General features: G+C 42.7%; 2 protein-coding genes across 18 annotated transcripts in view; both read left to right on the top strand.

The window, feature by feature from the left end:
* Nucleotides 1–14866, top strand: part of LOC128888435 (uncharacterized) — a 269895-nt gene extending 255029 nt beyond the window's left edge. For 4 of the 5 annotated variants that reach the window (XR_008460252.1, XR_008460250.1, XR_008460251.1 and 1 more), the window contains exon 3: nt 13336–13471. Coding sequence is in view for 1 of the 5 variants with exons in the window: in XM_054145289.1 (XP_054001264.1) it covers nt 13336–13523 (188 nt within the window). In the remaining 4 variants the exon portion in view is untranslated. Of the gene's footprint in view, nt 1–13335 lie in introns of all 5 variants that reach the window. The other variant, XM_054145289.1, reaches the window with a different exon arrangement.
* The window catches only part of LOC128888423 (disks large homolog 4), a 283226-nt gene continuing 280003 nt past the window's right edge, over nt 13557–16779 (top strand). For 7 of the 13 annotated variants that reach the window (XM_054145260.1, XM_054145273.1, XM_054145270.1 and 4 more), the window contains exon 1: nt 13558–15503. In XM_054145260.1, coding sequence (XP_054001235.1) covers nt 15077–15503 — 427 coding nt within the window. In that variant the 5' untranslated portion in view covers nt 13558–15076. Of the gene's footprint in view, nt 15504–16779 lie in introns of all 13 variants that reach the window. The other 6 variants (XM_054145266.1, XM_054145263.1, XM_054145265.1 and 3 more) reach the window with 1 other exon arrangement.

Below are 16779 nucleotides of genomic sequence, written 5' to 3'. Positions count from 1 at the left end.
AATGTTGGAAGACCTCACTTCCAACCCTTTCAGACCTAAATTATTTTTTTTCTCGTACTAATGTAATTTAATTTTTCGAATTAACATGGGCTAAATTTAGCGTGGAAAAAATAAAAAAAGACAATCTTAATAGTGTAGTTTTCGAGCAAAACTGGTGGGACATTCGCTCTAAACGATAGTGTCGGTAACGTGAGTTCTCGACAAAATTTTGTGTCCTCAATTATGGACGCCAGATCTGAAAGGCTTAAATACTCCAATTTTACTTTTCAAAAAGAATAGCCTCTAGATTTTTCGAATCGAGAGATTCAAAGATCACGATCGATTGCAAAAGCATCGGCTGTTACCATCTCGTCGACTTCGACATTCGTTCAGCCATCGTTACCGTGACATTGGCGAACGTGCTTCCTTTCTGCCAAATAAATTTCAGCCATCGCGGGACTAACGAAACGGAAGATTGCGGATCCGAAATTTTTTCCCGGGAAATTTAATGGCGCCGAAAATTCACGGGCGAAAATTGGACACGGGACAAAATAGAAATTGCCTAACGAACTGTGTGCAACCGGCAGCCGGGAAGAAAAGGCTGTCCGACTCGAATGGCTAACGAGTGAAGGACATGTTTCAAAGAAGTCGGAAGTAGTTACCGGCGATCTTCGTGTTCACCCAGCCAGCGCCTCTTCCTCCAAAATCTACAAAGCTCTTTTCTTCGAAATATTTTGTCCATGAAAATGTTTCTCGCCTTGCTGATGTTCCCTTTTCCATGAACACAGTCGATCCCCCTTTCGATAATTATTTTGACTGCAAAGAAAATATTTGAATAGGCTTTAGATCCCTTGTTATTTTGGCCTTTGATGGGTTTTGTGTAGTATAGATCGGTGCAGGCGTTGGTCTTCGGGTTCCTCTTTGACTGGATTCACTAAAAAGGAGAATAGAAGCTTGAAAGATTATTACTAAGAAAGCATAGAAAAGGACAGAATTTTAATTTTAATGAAGTATAAATATAAATTTATTAAATATACGCTTTTAAGATTCCGCAAATAGCTGCTTTGACTTAAGACTACATTTGGTCGGCTGAGAACCTCGAAACCTCGATACCACTCAACTGAGATCGGTTGTCCTACACTTTCAATAAAATAATACAAAAATCGACGATAAGAATAAAAAGCTATTACAAGAAGAAAGACTATGAACGTCCATAAACCACGAATCGTATTACACGTTTCTCGATGTTTCCTGCTGGTCACGTTCCATTATTGAAGTCGTCTGGTGGAGCGACGTCCGGTGGTGGACCGAAAGGAATAACATTCGTTGTCGATGGAAGAAATTTCTCTCTTTAAAATGTTTGTTCTGCACCTATCGAGCCGGGGAGCCAATAAAAATCAACCGAGTGGGTTGGTGTACGGATAGTCTGTCAAAACATCCGAATCAAGGACTCTGAAAATATACGATAAAAATGGCAACCGGAAAAAGGAAGAGGGTGGAGGGGTCGAACACGTCCCGCGGGACGTTATCGGAGAAGCTTATAACGAGGTAAGGTACGACTGGCCACCGAGAGTCCTTCCTGTCGACGGTCTGCAAAAGGAAGCTGAAGGGGGAACACTTTCAGGAAGAAAAGCCCGCCGGGAACTCTGTCGACGTCAATGAAACGGGCCAACTTTCTCCGGATCGCAACGTGCTTCGACATCGGCGTCACACCCCCTCTTCACCCTCTTATCACCCATTTTCCACGGGTGGGAACTGCAATCAGTCCGACGGCAACTGCTTTCGAACTTGTTTCATTTCTTAAGAAAGCTAGAAATTGAGAGGCGCCGACGAATTTTCGATAAACGTGAGAGCGTGAGTACCGAGGGTGTCTGCAGGTACTAATCAAGGCTAATAATCAAAAGTTAGCGTCGATATGTGGTGGTTATGTCATTAGTAAATAGAGCAAAGCAAAGCAGACACGTACAGATTCATTTTTCGTCCCATATATGGTTGACAGAAATTCTCATTAAGGACTTAAAAAAATTCATTCTGAAGATCATGAATTTTGATCGAGTTAAAATGAAAATTTTAGCTTTATAAATATTTTTGTGAGCATGTCTGGCACTGAAAGTGTTAACATTCCTATTGCAATGAATTCTTTCCAGAGAGGCCACGTGAATAGCTCACCAAAAAACAGAAACAGTCAGTTGAAACGCATATTCGCGAAGGCTCGGGCTCACAATTGATCGGAAAAAAAGGAAACAAGAAATTGAAATTGGAGAGTTTCGTCGATTGGCGCGACTAATGGTCACGCCAGGATGTTAATCTCGCTTCGTTCGCAGTTCTCCCAGCTCACTGATTACACGGAAGCTGTCGTCGAATATAATTTCCGGCGACGAACGCGACCTAATTCAATATGGAGTGGCCCGCGAGGAATAATAGGCTCGCGCTTATACGTACGGCTGCGAATCCATCCGCACAAGCCCAGGAATCCCCGCGCATGGAGACGCTACATCACGATCCCACAGGAGTTTCAATGCGTCTTCGACATTGTCCAAGGAATTTGACGCTCTCCGCATACGAACGTCGCTTAATTAACTCGAGCAAGTTGCGCCACGATTCTCCTGTTTTTGTCGATAAATATACGCGTCGCTCGGCATCGAACCCGCCGTCTCCGGTCCGCTAATCCCGCGAAAAAGCCTGCGTCGATAGTTTCTGCACGTTTGATGCTTCTGTTGGCCCGTTATTTCCATTTGCATCCTATTACCTTGTTCGCGCGTTCTATCGACGAGAGAAAACTTCGTTTTGGATACGGAATTTCGGTATCGATTTCTCTGCTGTCCTGGAGAGAATAGAAATTCTACGAAATTATCGTTGATTCCGTGGAACGTTTATTGAAATTGATATATTGGATTGCACTGTAAATATAGACCTCGTTTTAGTTAGATTTGATGAATAAATGTAGCGAAGAATAGTGTTCATCGAATGAAATATTCTGCTAGTTTCAAAGGTTTTGAGATAGAATTGGAAATAACAGTGCAACGCTTAGAAAATTATAAAGCTTTCCAGAGCTATGACCGCAGTAAATAAATGTTCACAATCGAGCAGTAAAATTCGCAAATGCGCAACGAAATCATATTGTTCGAAGTACGAATCCACCGTCTGCGTTTCTGCTGCAAGAACTTCGGTTCGAGTTGGAGAGTCGTAGTCGGGGGGAAGTAACGAAGGTAACGAAGCAAGCGCTCGCGATGGGGGAGGGTTTCTAAATTTCGTTACCTTTCATGTGTCTACAAACAAACTTGAAATTTCGCACGACTATAATCCCCGGCAGTCTTTCTTTGTTCGCGTCGTGGAACAACCCGTGATTCGGTTCCCGAATAACAAGCGGAAGTTGGAAAATTAGCAAAAAGGATGGCGAATTATGCCCCGTTTATGAACGTCAGTCTCGCGCCTTTATTCCATTTGTCTGCCCGTGCATCGAGGAAACTAACCGTGAACATCGTAATTCTTGCAACAATACAATAATTATCTCTATATTGTTCATCGCCGGCTGCGTTTTACGTCCTCCGAGTTGAAGGACCTCAGTCATTTAACGGGACTAATGAACATTCTCGTGAGAGATATTACAGTTTACTAGGCGGGCTTTAAAATTTTACCTTTGTCGATGAAACTGGAAATTTTCGAAATTTATTATTACAATTTATATCAGAGTAATACGTTGAATCCTCCTTTCGAATTTAACCTACCATTTTTTAGTTTTAATTAGTTATTCTCAAGAGTTTAATCCACTTTTCTGGCAATTAGAAGGCCAGGGCATTTCTCCCAGCTTTTTAAATACAAGTAATAGAGAGACAGGAAGAATTTTATCTTTGAAATTTATTTGTGCAATAAAAACAAAGCGTGGTACTCTGTATAAAAAGCGAGAGATAACCCCAAATAATCATCAAGATGGCGTTGAATCAACCTCCAAAACGCAAAGCGTACTTTCCAGTTGAAATACAGAACTTCAAATTAAAAGAAAGGAAACGATGATGCGCGCATAAAAGTGGAAAACATAAAAGAACCCGAGGATAAATATTCCTCCTCGACAAACCGGAAGCTCGCGTTCCTCCGCTTCGGTTTTCCGGACGTCCGTTTGACTTCAACCGTTAGAAACGTCTTGCTACAGACCTCTGGCCCAGTTTGTTAATTAAACTTCGCAGTCGCGAATGAAATAACGAACCCCCGCTGCGCTTTGTCGCTTCCCGGAAAATTCGTGTCAGCCCCCTCCCGTGGCCCCGCGAGGGGGTACACTTGTAATAATAACGCCCTGTCTACGAAGAGCGAAATCTCGAAACTCGGAGACGGTTACAAACGAACTCGTTACACAGGGTGTATAGCCATGAGAGAGCTGCCAGTCTCGTTGCTGAACTTTCCAAGCATTCGTTTAGAATGCGTCCAATTTTCTCACTTCTAATGATGGAAACTTCTAGCTAAAAATTGTAAGACCTGAAATATTTGAAAGATTGAGAAATTGTAGGTCAGGACGTTCACAGGCTTGCACACGGGTGAATATTAATCAAATTTGTTGTTCGGTTTGACGATCAAGTGCTTTCCACACCATCGTTCATTCTTTCTCGTCCTATTGTATGTCACTGTCCACTTCAAGAGTCAAGTGTATCCATCCCCAAGAATGAATTTCCAAAGAACTCTCGATGAATGATACATAGTGATTCAATTTTCAAACACGATTCGAGCCTCCCCTGCATCAATGCCACGGCCATTCGAAGCACTTCCTGCGAAGCTCGCATAACCACGGAACAAGGTCACCCAGCGCACATATTTATAAGATCTTTTTCCACGGTTTTTTGTGCGCTTAATCGCCCGTTGAAGTGGATCCCACACGATACACATCCCTCGCAAGTCGCTCGGCGTCACGGTTTTCGAAGCGCGAAACGTCGACCAGGTAAAAACGGGCTAGGTAAATGCGGTAGGGACCGAGGGAACGAAAGGAGGGCCGGGAAACCCGAGGAGCGCGCTTACGCGAATTAAAACGACCGGAAGGAATTTCTTTTTGCCGTGCAGTTGCATTCAGCGCTGCCGTCGAGTCGTACTTTTATTACGTTCCATCCGTGGCGGCTATCAACTAGAAACGACCAGTTCTGTGCCGAGGCTCGGGAAGGCTTAAAAGTCTGTGCGAGGCGGAAAGGTAGCCGAGCTTTTTTTTCTCGGTGGGAGAACATAAAGTCCGTGGGTGGGGAAGGGCTTCGAAAATGGAAAAACGGTAAAAGAAAGGCCCGGGCGAAGGGAAAAAGAGGAGAAGATACGGCTTGTGTATAGTTACTCGTTTTCTAGAGTTTCTGAATGGCTGACCGGGGCGCATTCTACGATGTTGTAACGCACACTAGCTGTAAAAAAATTATTCTCCAATCCTCTTTCGTTACACTTTCCAGGTGGAAATTATCCGTGGTCGAATTTCTCGGGATATTGTAAGATACTTGCTCGTCGCTTGCCGTCCAGGGGAAATTCATAAACTATATTACGAATTACTTGAAAATTACATTACGCTGTTCACAAATGGAAATTGGTTGTTTCAACTGTTGCCTTGTGTTTACTTAAAATAACACAATCATCCTCTAACACAGTAACAGTGCCTAAAATACATATATCACACAAATAAAATATATTCGAAAGTAAATTCTCTATTTTGAATAATTGAAAAAACAAAGAAGTCGTAGAGTGGAACGAGAGACTCCAGCAGGCCGGAAAGAGTTCGCGTGTCGTGAAACGAAGGAGGAATTAGCCGTGAAAGGGTACACGTGTTCCGTGTCGGTAATTTTCAAGGGGAACGATTAGGTCGCACGTTCCGAGGACACGGTGGCCGCGCGTCTCGACGCTCGGCGGGAGTGCTTTTACTTTTAATTCAAGGAATGCCCAGACCTCAGTTAGCGGTGGTAAAAGTTGGACCGTCTTCGCGGGAGAGCCGGCATTCACGAAGTTCTGTAATAATTTAATAAACTTCTCGCCGAGGAAGCGGCTAAGCGACTCGAGGAGAAATTTTACAATGGTGAGAATCCTTGAGGATCGCGGACGTTTACCGGAGACGATTGTAGAAACTTTTCATCGAAGAAAATTGATTTAACTGTCGAAAATACGGGAAGAAAGGTAGGACAGTGTGGTCTGCCTTTTTTTTTTGGTGGCGTGTTTGTTGTTTCCCTGATCGAAAGCAGAAATGAATCGCGCAAATTCGCGCAGAATTACTTCGCCCCTTTCTTTAAGAGTTTTTGAGGCAATCCTGAACGGAGAAAAATCGGTTTACGCGGTTTCTCGTCCGAGTTAACTCTCGTTCGCCGCTCCCGGAAACCATTTTATATTTGGAGATTCCTTTTACCCCTGGCAACTTTTCCGCAAACTTCGGCGAACTTTTTTGACCTAAACTCTACCTTTCCCCCGGTTTTTAGCGTATTTGAGGCATTAGGATTTTATTTATATAATTCCCCACTGGTTAAACACCCCGCCCGAGCATAATGTTTCCACGAAATGCGTCGTATAATTACACGGAATGTTGCAAAACCCGCGGCGGAGATTATTTCGTTTTGAAACGCACGACGCGGAAATTCTCCTCGGTTAGTGAAATTCAGTTTCGCGCATAAATATCGCAACACGAACAACACGGGCAATCGGTAATAACGACAAACGTGTTTAAATGTGCCTAGGAATAATAATTTGAAGTTGATTTTACAGATAATCGAGGCGGAGTCTCTGGCAAAATGCGATGCAAGACTCGCTTCAACGTTCGTATTATATTATTTGGTTATTTTGAAATGTTTCGATAAGCGAATATTTCATTATTCCGGGATTGAAAGTAAAGAGAAATTTATTGATAAATATACCTCGACGATTACATCTACTTATATGTGCATTTAATATAAGAGGTATTGAATTATTTCTGAAGTAAATTCTCAAACCCTTTTATCTAGATTACTCTTAATAAGGGAATATTCATTGGCATTACATATTAGTTTGTCTGTAATTAATTTAGACTTTAGCCTTTGAATTTTTAAATCTTTAACATACAAGTGTGCTAATTATTTTCGAACCTTAAATTAAAACGAAACATCATACGAATTGTTGCTAAATCGTTTGCTGTATCTAGTAGCCGATCGACCCAACTTCAGTTAAACTCATTATTGCATCCTAACTCGCAGTATTCGAAATCAAAGTCTCGGATGTAAAATTCCTTGCAACAATCGTATCCCTGGGCCCACCGATATCATTTTGTTACATCAACGAAACATACTTTCGCTGCTAACCCGAAAAGTAGTTAGTGTATTTCGTTATGGCATTAGGGACAGGTCAGTGAACGGCAAAGGGAATTGTTTCTCGTCAGTTACCGCGGGGCGCATAATCGCCATAGAACCGGGATAGTGCTACCCGTATACGGTTGCGTGCAACGGCCAGAGACGAGAGTTCAAAAGCTCTGCTCTCTGATCTACTTTGCGCGAAATTCGTCCTGAAGTCCGCGGGTGGTCGATCCTGTGAGAGAGTCCGCATTCGTCACAAATCAACGTTCCCTTCCTTTGTCTGAGTTTACTTTCGCGGAACGCTAAGCCTCACATCCACCAACTTCTCGGAGAACGATGATTTCGAGAAACAAAAGAGCTCTGTCTCTTGGAGCAATTTCGACGAACTTTCGACGTCCATGACAAGAAATCTGGTAGCAAATCAAGGTTTCTCTATTTTTCGATGGATATTTATTCTGAACCGACAAAAACAATAAAATTCTGAAGCTGGACATCGCAAATTTGTATCGTTAGGGCGAAGATAAAAATTACAAAACATGATTTGAAATATCAACGTTCTAAATATGTAGTGTATAAAATAAAAAGGTTCTCATAATTTTTTCATAACCAGGAATAGAATTTAAAAGGACGTGAATTCACGTCAGTGGTCGCGAATGTGTTAATATTTAAGCGCATATTAAATGATACTGTATATATTCCGTTCGTTGTCTGAACCTGATTTTCGAGGACGGATATATACGCCCTTTGCAGTCAAAGCGGCCAGAGCAGTTAATCGGTTATGCGCCGAATGGCCGACGGATTCTCGCGAAACCGTAAAATATTCAAAACTCGCCTCTTAAAATGTTTGCGCAGTGAATTTATTGGCCTCGTTGGTGGATAATACAGCTCCGTGTTCCGTGTGAGCGCGAAACGTCAAAGAACCGAGTGGAAAAACAATGGCGCTCGTGAGAGTGAAATTGCGGAGCATCTGCGCTGCCACGATAGCTCCGTCAGTAGCGATGGGAGCGAGTTCAAAAATGTACTCGTAGTAGAAGCTCTTTATTGGAGTTTAATGTAAAAATTTATGAAAAATTTCTGACCAAACTTTACAAATGATTCCAGAAATCAAAAACTTGAAAATTGTGTGTATGTCTTTTTGACAAAGAGACAGAAAATATTCATTTGTATCATTCGATATTAACTTGGTCCACTAATATACTTTGAAAAATACCGAAAAATCTGCTCTCAATATTAACTAGATGTAGGAGTTCAAATTTACACAGCCAAATATTTACAAACCTAGAAGAGAAAAAAAGACGTGAAATATAATTAAATTGATTGCGATTATAGAGCACGATTATTATAAGCTACTTCTATGGCACTCGAACCCATCACTACTCGTCAGCTTATAATACTTTCCCTATAAACGGTCTGGGGCTCGCCGCCGTGGAAATCTGGTAAACAAATCTATCGATATTCATTTGCGGTTATTCGACGGGGATTTACCTGTGCTAATACCGCCTGAATCGAACCAATTAATTTGACGATCGGGGCCTGGTGATCGTACAGAAAACCAATTAAACCGATAGCGGCCGGTAACGGCTGCTGATGTTTGTCTGGTGAATCGAAGCGAGCCGATTCCCGTGCCTTCCGATCTTTTTTCTTCTCACTAAAATTCTATTATAATAGCGTCCCTACCGCCCCTCAAGCATTAATGCGCAGTCACTTATCTGTTTGACTCCCTAAAAACATCGTCTACCGTACACCCTTACGCGGATATATAACGAGCCCTCTCAAACGCACAATCTACGTGCACATCGGTCAAACGCATTTGATGTAGTTCCGCAACTATGTTTATTCAAACTTTTTCGCCAGGTTCATGAGCGCGTAGCACAAATACGTGCTAACTGTTCCGCGAGCTCATAGGCGAAATTCCAAATTGCCCTTGTATTCTGCGTCTAATTTAGTGCTGGAGATTCGTGTCGGGCGCGTTACAGTTGGCGAACGCTCTGTCTGCAAAATTTATGTCACGACATTGTCAGACGCACGTAGAAAACCAATCATCACGTTCGAACGATGGAAATTTTCATTCTATAGAAAAAAAGATGAAAGATGGAAAAATTCTCGTTGTTCCGACTACTTCAGAATCTGGAAAACACGGCGACGACGCTCACTGACGCAACCTACATTCTTCCTACAACCGACACTGGGTAGGAAATAAGTTTGGCGGATTTGGAACGATTGCCAGCAACGAGTTTACACGGCGTAACGGTGTGGTGTTGCGTCAACGACACAGTAGAAGTATTAATTCCTGCCGATCGATGCGTGCACCGAGATAAATAAAAATTGTGAATGGAACGCGGCTATTAGTGGTCCCCAGCACGGAGAGCGGCTATTTTTTGACAGGGAACGATTCGTGTCGGTTTCCCAGTTGCGCGCGATTTCGACCGTCACCGCGATTGCGTGTCGCGAAAAATGGTAGCGCGTGTAAAGCGTCCCTTCAATTCCCTTTGCCCCTTCGGTCCCGTTTCGTTTTCGATACTTTCGCGGCACGTTCAACATTTTCATCGCTCGATCAGGACAACTTTTACCATGGGAAACAAAAATCGCCGTTGCGACAGCACGCTCTGCGATTGTTAGGGGAGCGGGCGCCGAAATTGTGCAACTTGAATAGTATTTTGTATAGGAGTTGAAACTATTGTGGAACCTTTTCAGTAGGTTGGATTCAAATGGGGACTTTTAAGGTGAAAATTCTCGCGTTACCAATAACGAAATGAATGGAATTGTTTTGGTATTTTCTTTAATGGAAAATTGTACGGGTTAATGGTAGTTAAAGAAGCTGAATGAAATATGCATTTGTATCCTCTTATGATATTTTCTTTACTCAAAAATATATTATCATATGAGTGATAATATATTTATGACTCAAAATATATTATCATTGAATAAAATTTTTCAAAAGGTGAAGTTAATCGATTTGTGCAGTAAAGACTTTGTACATCACATAGAGAAGTACTTAAATCAGCAATAGTATCTGAAGAAATAAGAATGGGAGCAATACAGCACTTAAATCCAATAAATTCTCAGGTTTCTTTCGACGATCGCACGCGACATTTGCTCGATGTATTTCAATATTCCATACTTTTTTTTCGCTATTGTACGTCGCAACTTCGAGCATTTCGCTCGCGAATATACGATGCCACGAATGCGAATCCGCGATAATATTTTAATATCGTTTTTTTTTTCTTCGTTTTATTTTATCTCTAGGAGTGACAGGTGCGAGAACCGTGCCATTCCGTGCCGTTGAGTCGCGTTTTTAAATAACGCGGACCGAATAAATTTCTCGCACGAACGAACGTACCAACGAACGAAAATGTGTATTTTCATGCATCGCGGACGAAGTCGCCGGATACTTTGCGTCGCGCGAAATCAAAATAAATTCCGCTCGTATAACCCATGCCAGGGTTTCGCGTCCTACGATTATGCGAAACAACGCACTCGCTGAACGAACCTTCCGTCGTGTTTAATTGTGTTCAAAATGTCTCCAGCCATCGCCTTTATATTGAATTATTTATTTACGTTGGAATTCGCGCGAGAATCACGCTGGAGCTACATTTAGATGAGAATTGTTCAGGGAAATGTTCTCTTGAAAATGGCTGGGAATTATAGTAATTACTTTTAAAGGAAATAAAAAAAAACCTTTATTTTTATTTGAACTAAATTAAATTTAATTTGTATTGCAACAATATTGTTACACCAACTACTTATCATTTTCGCAATCAAGTAGCTGATCAGTGAGCTTACTTCGAGAGATCGAAGAAGGCGTTTCACTTTTATTTTTCTTAAAGTCTGATCGAACTTATTCTTTCTCTTAAAAAAATATCTGTCCTTGTGGCACTTGTACGGAGAAGAACTTTTACCTTAAGAACTTTTGTAAAAATTGTTCTCGTGGAACAGATACTGTGAAACTCTTATAGGAAAAGTCCCATGGAAACAGTTATTCCAGAACTTTTATTAGGAAAAGTTTCATAAAATAAATAAAACTCCATTTTTGCAGTACATTGTAAGCAATAGTTTTGTAAACGGAATTATTCTTTAAAGGTAAAACGATCCATTAGGACTTTCAAAAGATGGTCCTTCTACGCAGAATCCTTTATTTTCATTTCAATCTTGACCAAAGTAGCATTTCTATTTTCTACAACTTTCATTTATCTGTTCTCATTGAAACTTGTAACGCGATAACTTCTTTCGTAAAAGTTTCATTTCAATTTCAACAGAATTTATTGAACAATTTTTCAAAACATGTATGGGTAGGTATGAAAGTATGACCATTCAAAACGTAGTATTTTACGAAATATTTCATACTATTAGCCGGGGAATTATTTTATACCGGCGGATGTTCAAACATTCCACCATGCACGTTTCAACTCTTTAATAGGTAACGCAAAAGTTAATCGCGCAATTATAACCGCTACACAAATTAGAAATTTAATGAGAAATGTAAAATGCGAATGATAAAATGTTTCAACGTGAAACGTTCGAACACATGGCGGAATTAAGTAATTTCCTAACATAAAATATGAAATAGCTCTTGAAATATCACGTGTGCGGGAAAAAGTCGATTGCAGAGCGTTTATAGACCATTTTCCCAACACGAGATCAATCAAAGAAATAATTTATCGTCAAAGAACGGGGATACGCCGGTCAGCTGAAATTCAGCCAACGTCCTTCACGAGCGTTTAATTCGTTTGCCTTTGTTTGTGACTCCGTCAAAAACATCGTACACGGATAAATAAACCGGGAACAAATGCGATAATAACGGCGTGGAAATAATGCGCCTGCCTGTACGCGTCACGGCGGTGCAGTAAATCGCAGCGGTACGAACGCAAAATAATGCATCTGGGTCGTGAATGGACTTTAGGGGCCTAGGAATCATCTGCCAACGCGATGTACAATTCGATTTCAACGACGCACGATCACACGATTGTTGAGAATCGTTGCTGACGAAACGAACAGCCGGTGTAGTTGACTCTACTGCTGATAATTGCATGCTGGAAAGGCCTGGTTGATCTTTTCGTTACATTATTTTCTTTTTTCGAAATTCGGTATGGTTCAAAATGGCTGTGCTACGTAAATCTAGTGTTACTACAGTCTAATTTAACAATGTCTAGAATGGCTTAAGAAAGTGACTTGTCTCAGCAATTCACTTTATTTTAATATAGCGTATACAAACTTTGCAAACCCAGAATCCTCTTTAACGAATAACCCTTCGCACTGCGATATTTGAGTTTTAATTGTCACGTGTACGTGACAGATACAAGCATCTTGTGCCTTGGAGTGACGAGAAGTGCCAGCAGTCAGTACTCGAAGAACACACAAGTGTTTTCCACTACGCTCTACGTCGCAATTTGCAACCCCTCTCTCGGGGACGCTCTTCGCCGAAGTCGATCCGTGAAATTCTGTTACTGGTCTGTTTTGAATTCCAGACGTCGCGTTTAACCATGTTCGTTTTCCTTACCGCGCGGAATGCGCGTGAAATAATTTACTACTTAATTCAATTTGCCCGTGTTTCAACGCTAACGCAGATTTAACGTCTAGGAACAGTGATGTTCGACGAAAACAGTTACGAAAGTTTGCGCCTAAGTTCTGGTTAATATTTGTTGGCAAAAATTAAAGATGCTGTGTAGAAGTCTACGCTGGCGCTAAATTATTTTCTATAAAAATTTATTGAAAAAATATCATTCATTAATCAAGCTTCTTATTAACACATTATTGACCAGTCACGAGTAAACTCGTGTTTGTATACGTTTCCGAGAATGTAATTTAGTTAGAGAAATTCTGAGTTTTCTAAATTCCATAAATACTTCCTAACACTTCAAATGGACCGTGATGCCAACTTCGCTGTGGCGTAAACGTAAAGTCCGAAACCCTGTGCAGTCACCGCGTTAAACTCGAGATCGTCGGACGTAACACACGCCGGGTCGGACGAACGAAAAATCCCCCTCTCCACTAGCATTCACCTAAAAAAAAAGGAAAAACGTCGAGTTCACTCGAGTGTGTTTCCTTTAGCTGGAATGTCGGCCATGCCCGATGTCATCCGTGACTTTTCCAGGCCAGCGTAAGAAAGGGACGAGCCGAAATCTCGGTAATAGAATTCATCGAAAAAACGAGCGGATCGAGGGCGACGTTGTCCGGATAAAAGGAGTCCAGGGTACGCTTATCGAGCCGTTCCCGGCCACTGGGTTCTTCGTGGGACAAAACCTCTTCCAAGAAGTCTCGTCTGGCTCGCGTAGTCGGTGAAACCGCCGTGTTATCGTCGTGCTATCGGCTAGCCGGGGCTTGTCCACCACCGGAGATATCGGAGTCCCACTCATGCGTATCGAGTGAGATACACGGTGGCCGGAAGTGCCGTCTCGATGGGAGAGGGTACTCGTACCAGCGTTACTTCGGCGAGACGTCAGCCTCGCGCAGCTCGATGGGCCACGGAGAATCGTCGAGTGAAAACAGACGCAGGGGCTGAAACGGCTGGAAGGCTCGAGTGGCGCGGAGTCCAGCTCGTTCCAACTTCCAGGGCAACGGGGCAGACGGGAAACTTCGGTAACCGTGGAACGATACCTCTCCGCCGCCGGCTCGCTGAAAAGTTCCTCGGAAGTGTTACGACCCGCGCCAACCTCCAACGAATCTTTTCTACTTTTATAAGCGAACCGTGGCCGTTCCAGGACCAAGTGTCACCCAACTGTCCATGAGCCCTGGCTTCGTTAGCCGTAATCGTTTCCCGCGGCCCGAGTTTCCCGCCGAAGTTTCCGAACGCAATCGTGGTTTCATTGGTCGTTAGCCACATTGCCCTCCGACTCGAGAGCTCTCTTCTGCCCAGGGACGTTCGAAGTTGACAACGAACGGCACCGAGACCCGATCGTTGATTTTCCTCCCTGCAATCGTGCCTTTCACGCGCAATTTTGGTAATTTTGCATCGCCCGGAGATACGGGTGCCTCCTTGCATCGTTCTCTGTGATATCTGGCGGTTGGAACAGCGTTTGTCGATGGTTGGACGATATTCTTCGAGGATCCCGGGCCCGACACCGAATTTCGACGAGCTTCGGTGAAAAATGTGGAGACCGAAAAAAGGATTCGACGAAGAGGATCTTGCTGGACAAATTCGCGCCGTTCGACGGGAGCACCTAGGGATCGAATCGATGGGACGGTCTCGCCAGCACTCTGGGCCGAAGGTGAAGTAGGATTACTTCGATACTTGGGGGGTACGAAGAGGAATGGAGGTGAAGTGACGAAGAATTTATGGAAGATAGGTTCCATTAGAAAGAAGAGAAATCTTTACGCAGCGGGAAGTGTCCGTGGGTTAAAAATTGCTTCCCGATTCGTTTCAACCGATCGCCCGGGCTCGACTTCGAAAAGTGGAATCCTTGGGATAAACGTTGTCCGATGGAAAGAAAATGCGAAGAATTGAAAATAAGAAGCTTGATAGCAGTGCTTGAGTGGAAAGAAAAGGAAAGGCAAACTAGGTGCAATGAATACTTGGAATAATAAAAGCAACGTGGGAAGCAAACTACTCGCGAGGATGAAACATTTGGAACGCCAATAACTAAGGGAACAAACTAGCCAAAATTAAAAAAAAAAAAAAAACAAAATTATCAAAACGTAGTTAGGCACCCAAACGTTTGTAACTCGAGACAATTTCTATCCAGAAGAATTCATTCGATCCGAATTCATACCAAGGCTTTCATCGTCGACAGAAGCTAGCTAGAAGCGACGCAGATACGAAGAATAGATGTGAACAATCGGGGAGTGCTAGCCATTTAAGAGGGAACGGAACATTGTTCGCAGAGATCTCTAGTGCTATGCGTCGCGTTGGCTCCTGGAGCCTCGATGACCTTGATTCAGCGAGCATGAAGCACCCATCGAGGTCACCGGGTCTCGAGATTGCTATGGCACTGTTCGGCATGGTCTGGCTGCTGCGTGTTCGCTCGGAGATGCGTCGGTGCTCCAAGTGCCGGCACGAGGAGATTCTCGCTGCCCAGCAGCAACAGCAGCAGCAGCAGCAGCAACAGCAACAGCAGCTGCAGCAGCAACAGCAGCAGCACCATCACCTTCACCATCACCCGCACCATCAGCAACGCACGCTGTCGCAGGCCACCAGTCTGCTCCAGACTCCCGACGATGGCGTCAGCTCCTCTGCAAACACTCTTTTCACTTTGGACACGCCTGGCGCCGCAGGATCCGCCGGAAGTTACTGCGAGGTTCACGGCTTCGTGCAGGCAAAAGAAGGTAGTATTCTCATATTTATCACGTTATTTATCGCGCTTCGATACGTAACTGTTAGACTCTTGGTTTGGTCAACGTCCAAGTATTGGTCAACTCTATGGGGCTCTGTTATAACTCATATTAGTTGATAAAAGTCGTAGTGTGTAAATTCCTTGATTATTTTGCTGTTGACAGAAATCATTTTGGAATTTAATTGCTCCTTCTTGTAATATAAAATGAGCCTGCCACGTTGGTCGTGCCAGGCAATACAGATTACTAGTATCATATTAAAATTTATTCCTTCCTAAAAAATTAAATTCCTTGTACAATAGCTAAAAATTCTTGATGAAATAGTTATTTCTAGAGGAAAATATTAATCAGAGCCTGGCGTGATTTAAGAATGCAGGAAACAACGGTACCAGCCTTTTCCTTCCGTTCGGAATGCTTCATCGCAATCTCGGGCCATAGTTCGAAAGAACGATTATGATATCCCGAGAAGCACTTTAAGAAGTTCCTAGTACTTTTGCAATATGCCAGGGTCATATTGTTAAAGAATCGAAGAAGGTTAGCTAGCAGGATACTCGGGAGAACTTTTGGAATTTACGAGGGCAACGCAGCCGAGCGCTCCTCCATATGTGCGACGAGCAACCAAAATCAAAGTAGGTCGTTTACATGGATGGCGCAGAACGCGCAGGCAGACAAAACTTTTATTTGCGTATAAAAAGAGACGCTGCTGTTGCGGCTCCCTTTTTCAGAATCACCCTTTCGACTCGATTCCGTTCAAAATAGGAGTTTCAAACTCAATTATTCATAACGTCGTGAAAAATTCGCATGAATTCCTGTGCTTTCGGTTCCCTACATTAATACGTGTCTGTAAATTGATGGTACAAACTTTGTGTCGGTAAAGTTCTGTCTAAAGTAAGCAGGAAAGTATTTTGGTAAACAACTGAGTGGTGAGAGACACTTGAGGCCCTATCTCGTCAGAGACAGTATTCATAAATATCAACTCGAAGTTAATACCATAACAGATATACAAAAATTAATCTCATCTTGAACGTAGGAATGCTTGTGGTAATTGCAAAAAGACTAAAATTTTAAGAATAAGAGTAGGATAAATTAGGAAGAACAAGTTCATCTACCCAACGTTTGCTATATCTACCCCGTATTTCCTCCTTTTTTTGTCTGCAGAGTAAAACAAGAGTATCAGAATGTGTCTTCAATTTTCCACTCGGATAAAATCAAACGCGCGAAAGTTACTGGCATTCTCTGTCATGCGAAACGCAAGGCGTAGTAAGGGCGC

Source organism: Hylaeus anthracinus, unplaced genomic scaffold (assembly GCF_026225885.1).
Source record: "Hylaeus anthracinus isolate JK02 unplaced genomic scaffold, UHH_iyHylAnth1.0_haploid 11994, whole genome shotgun sequence".
In the NCBI taxonomy this organism is placed as follows: domain Eukaryota; kingdom Metazoa; phylum Arthropoda; class Insecta; order Hymenoptera; family Colletidae; genus Hylaeus; species Hylaeus anthracinus.
Note: the sequence above shows the minus strand (reverse complement) of the source record. Positions and strands in the feature narration are given on the sequence as shown.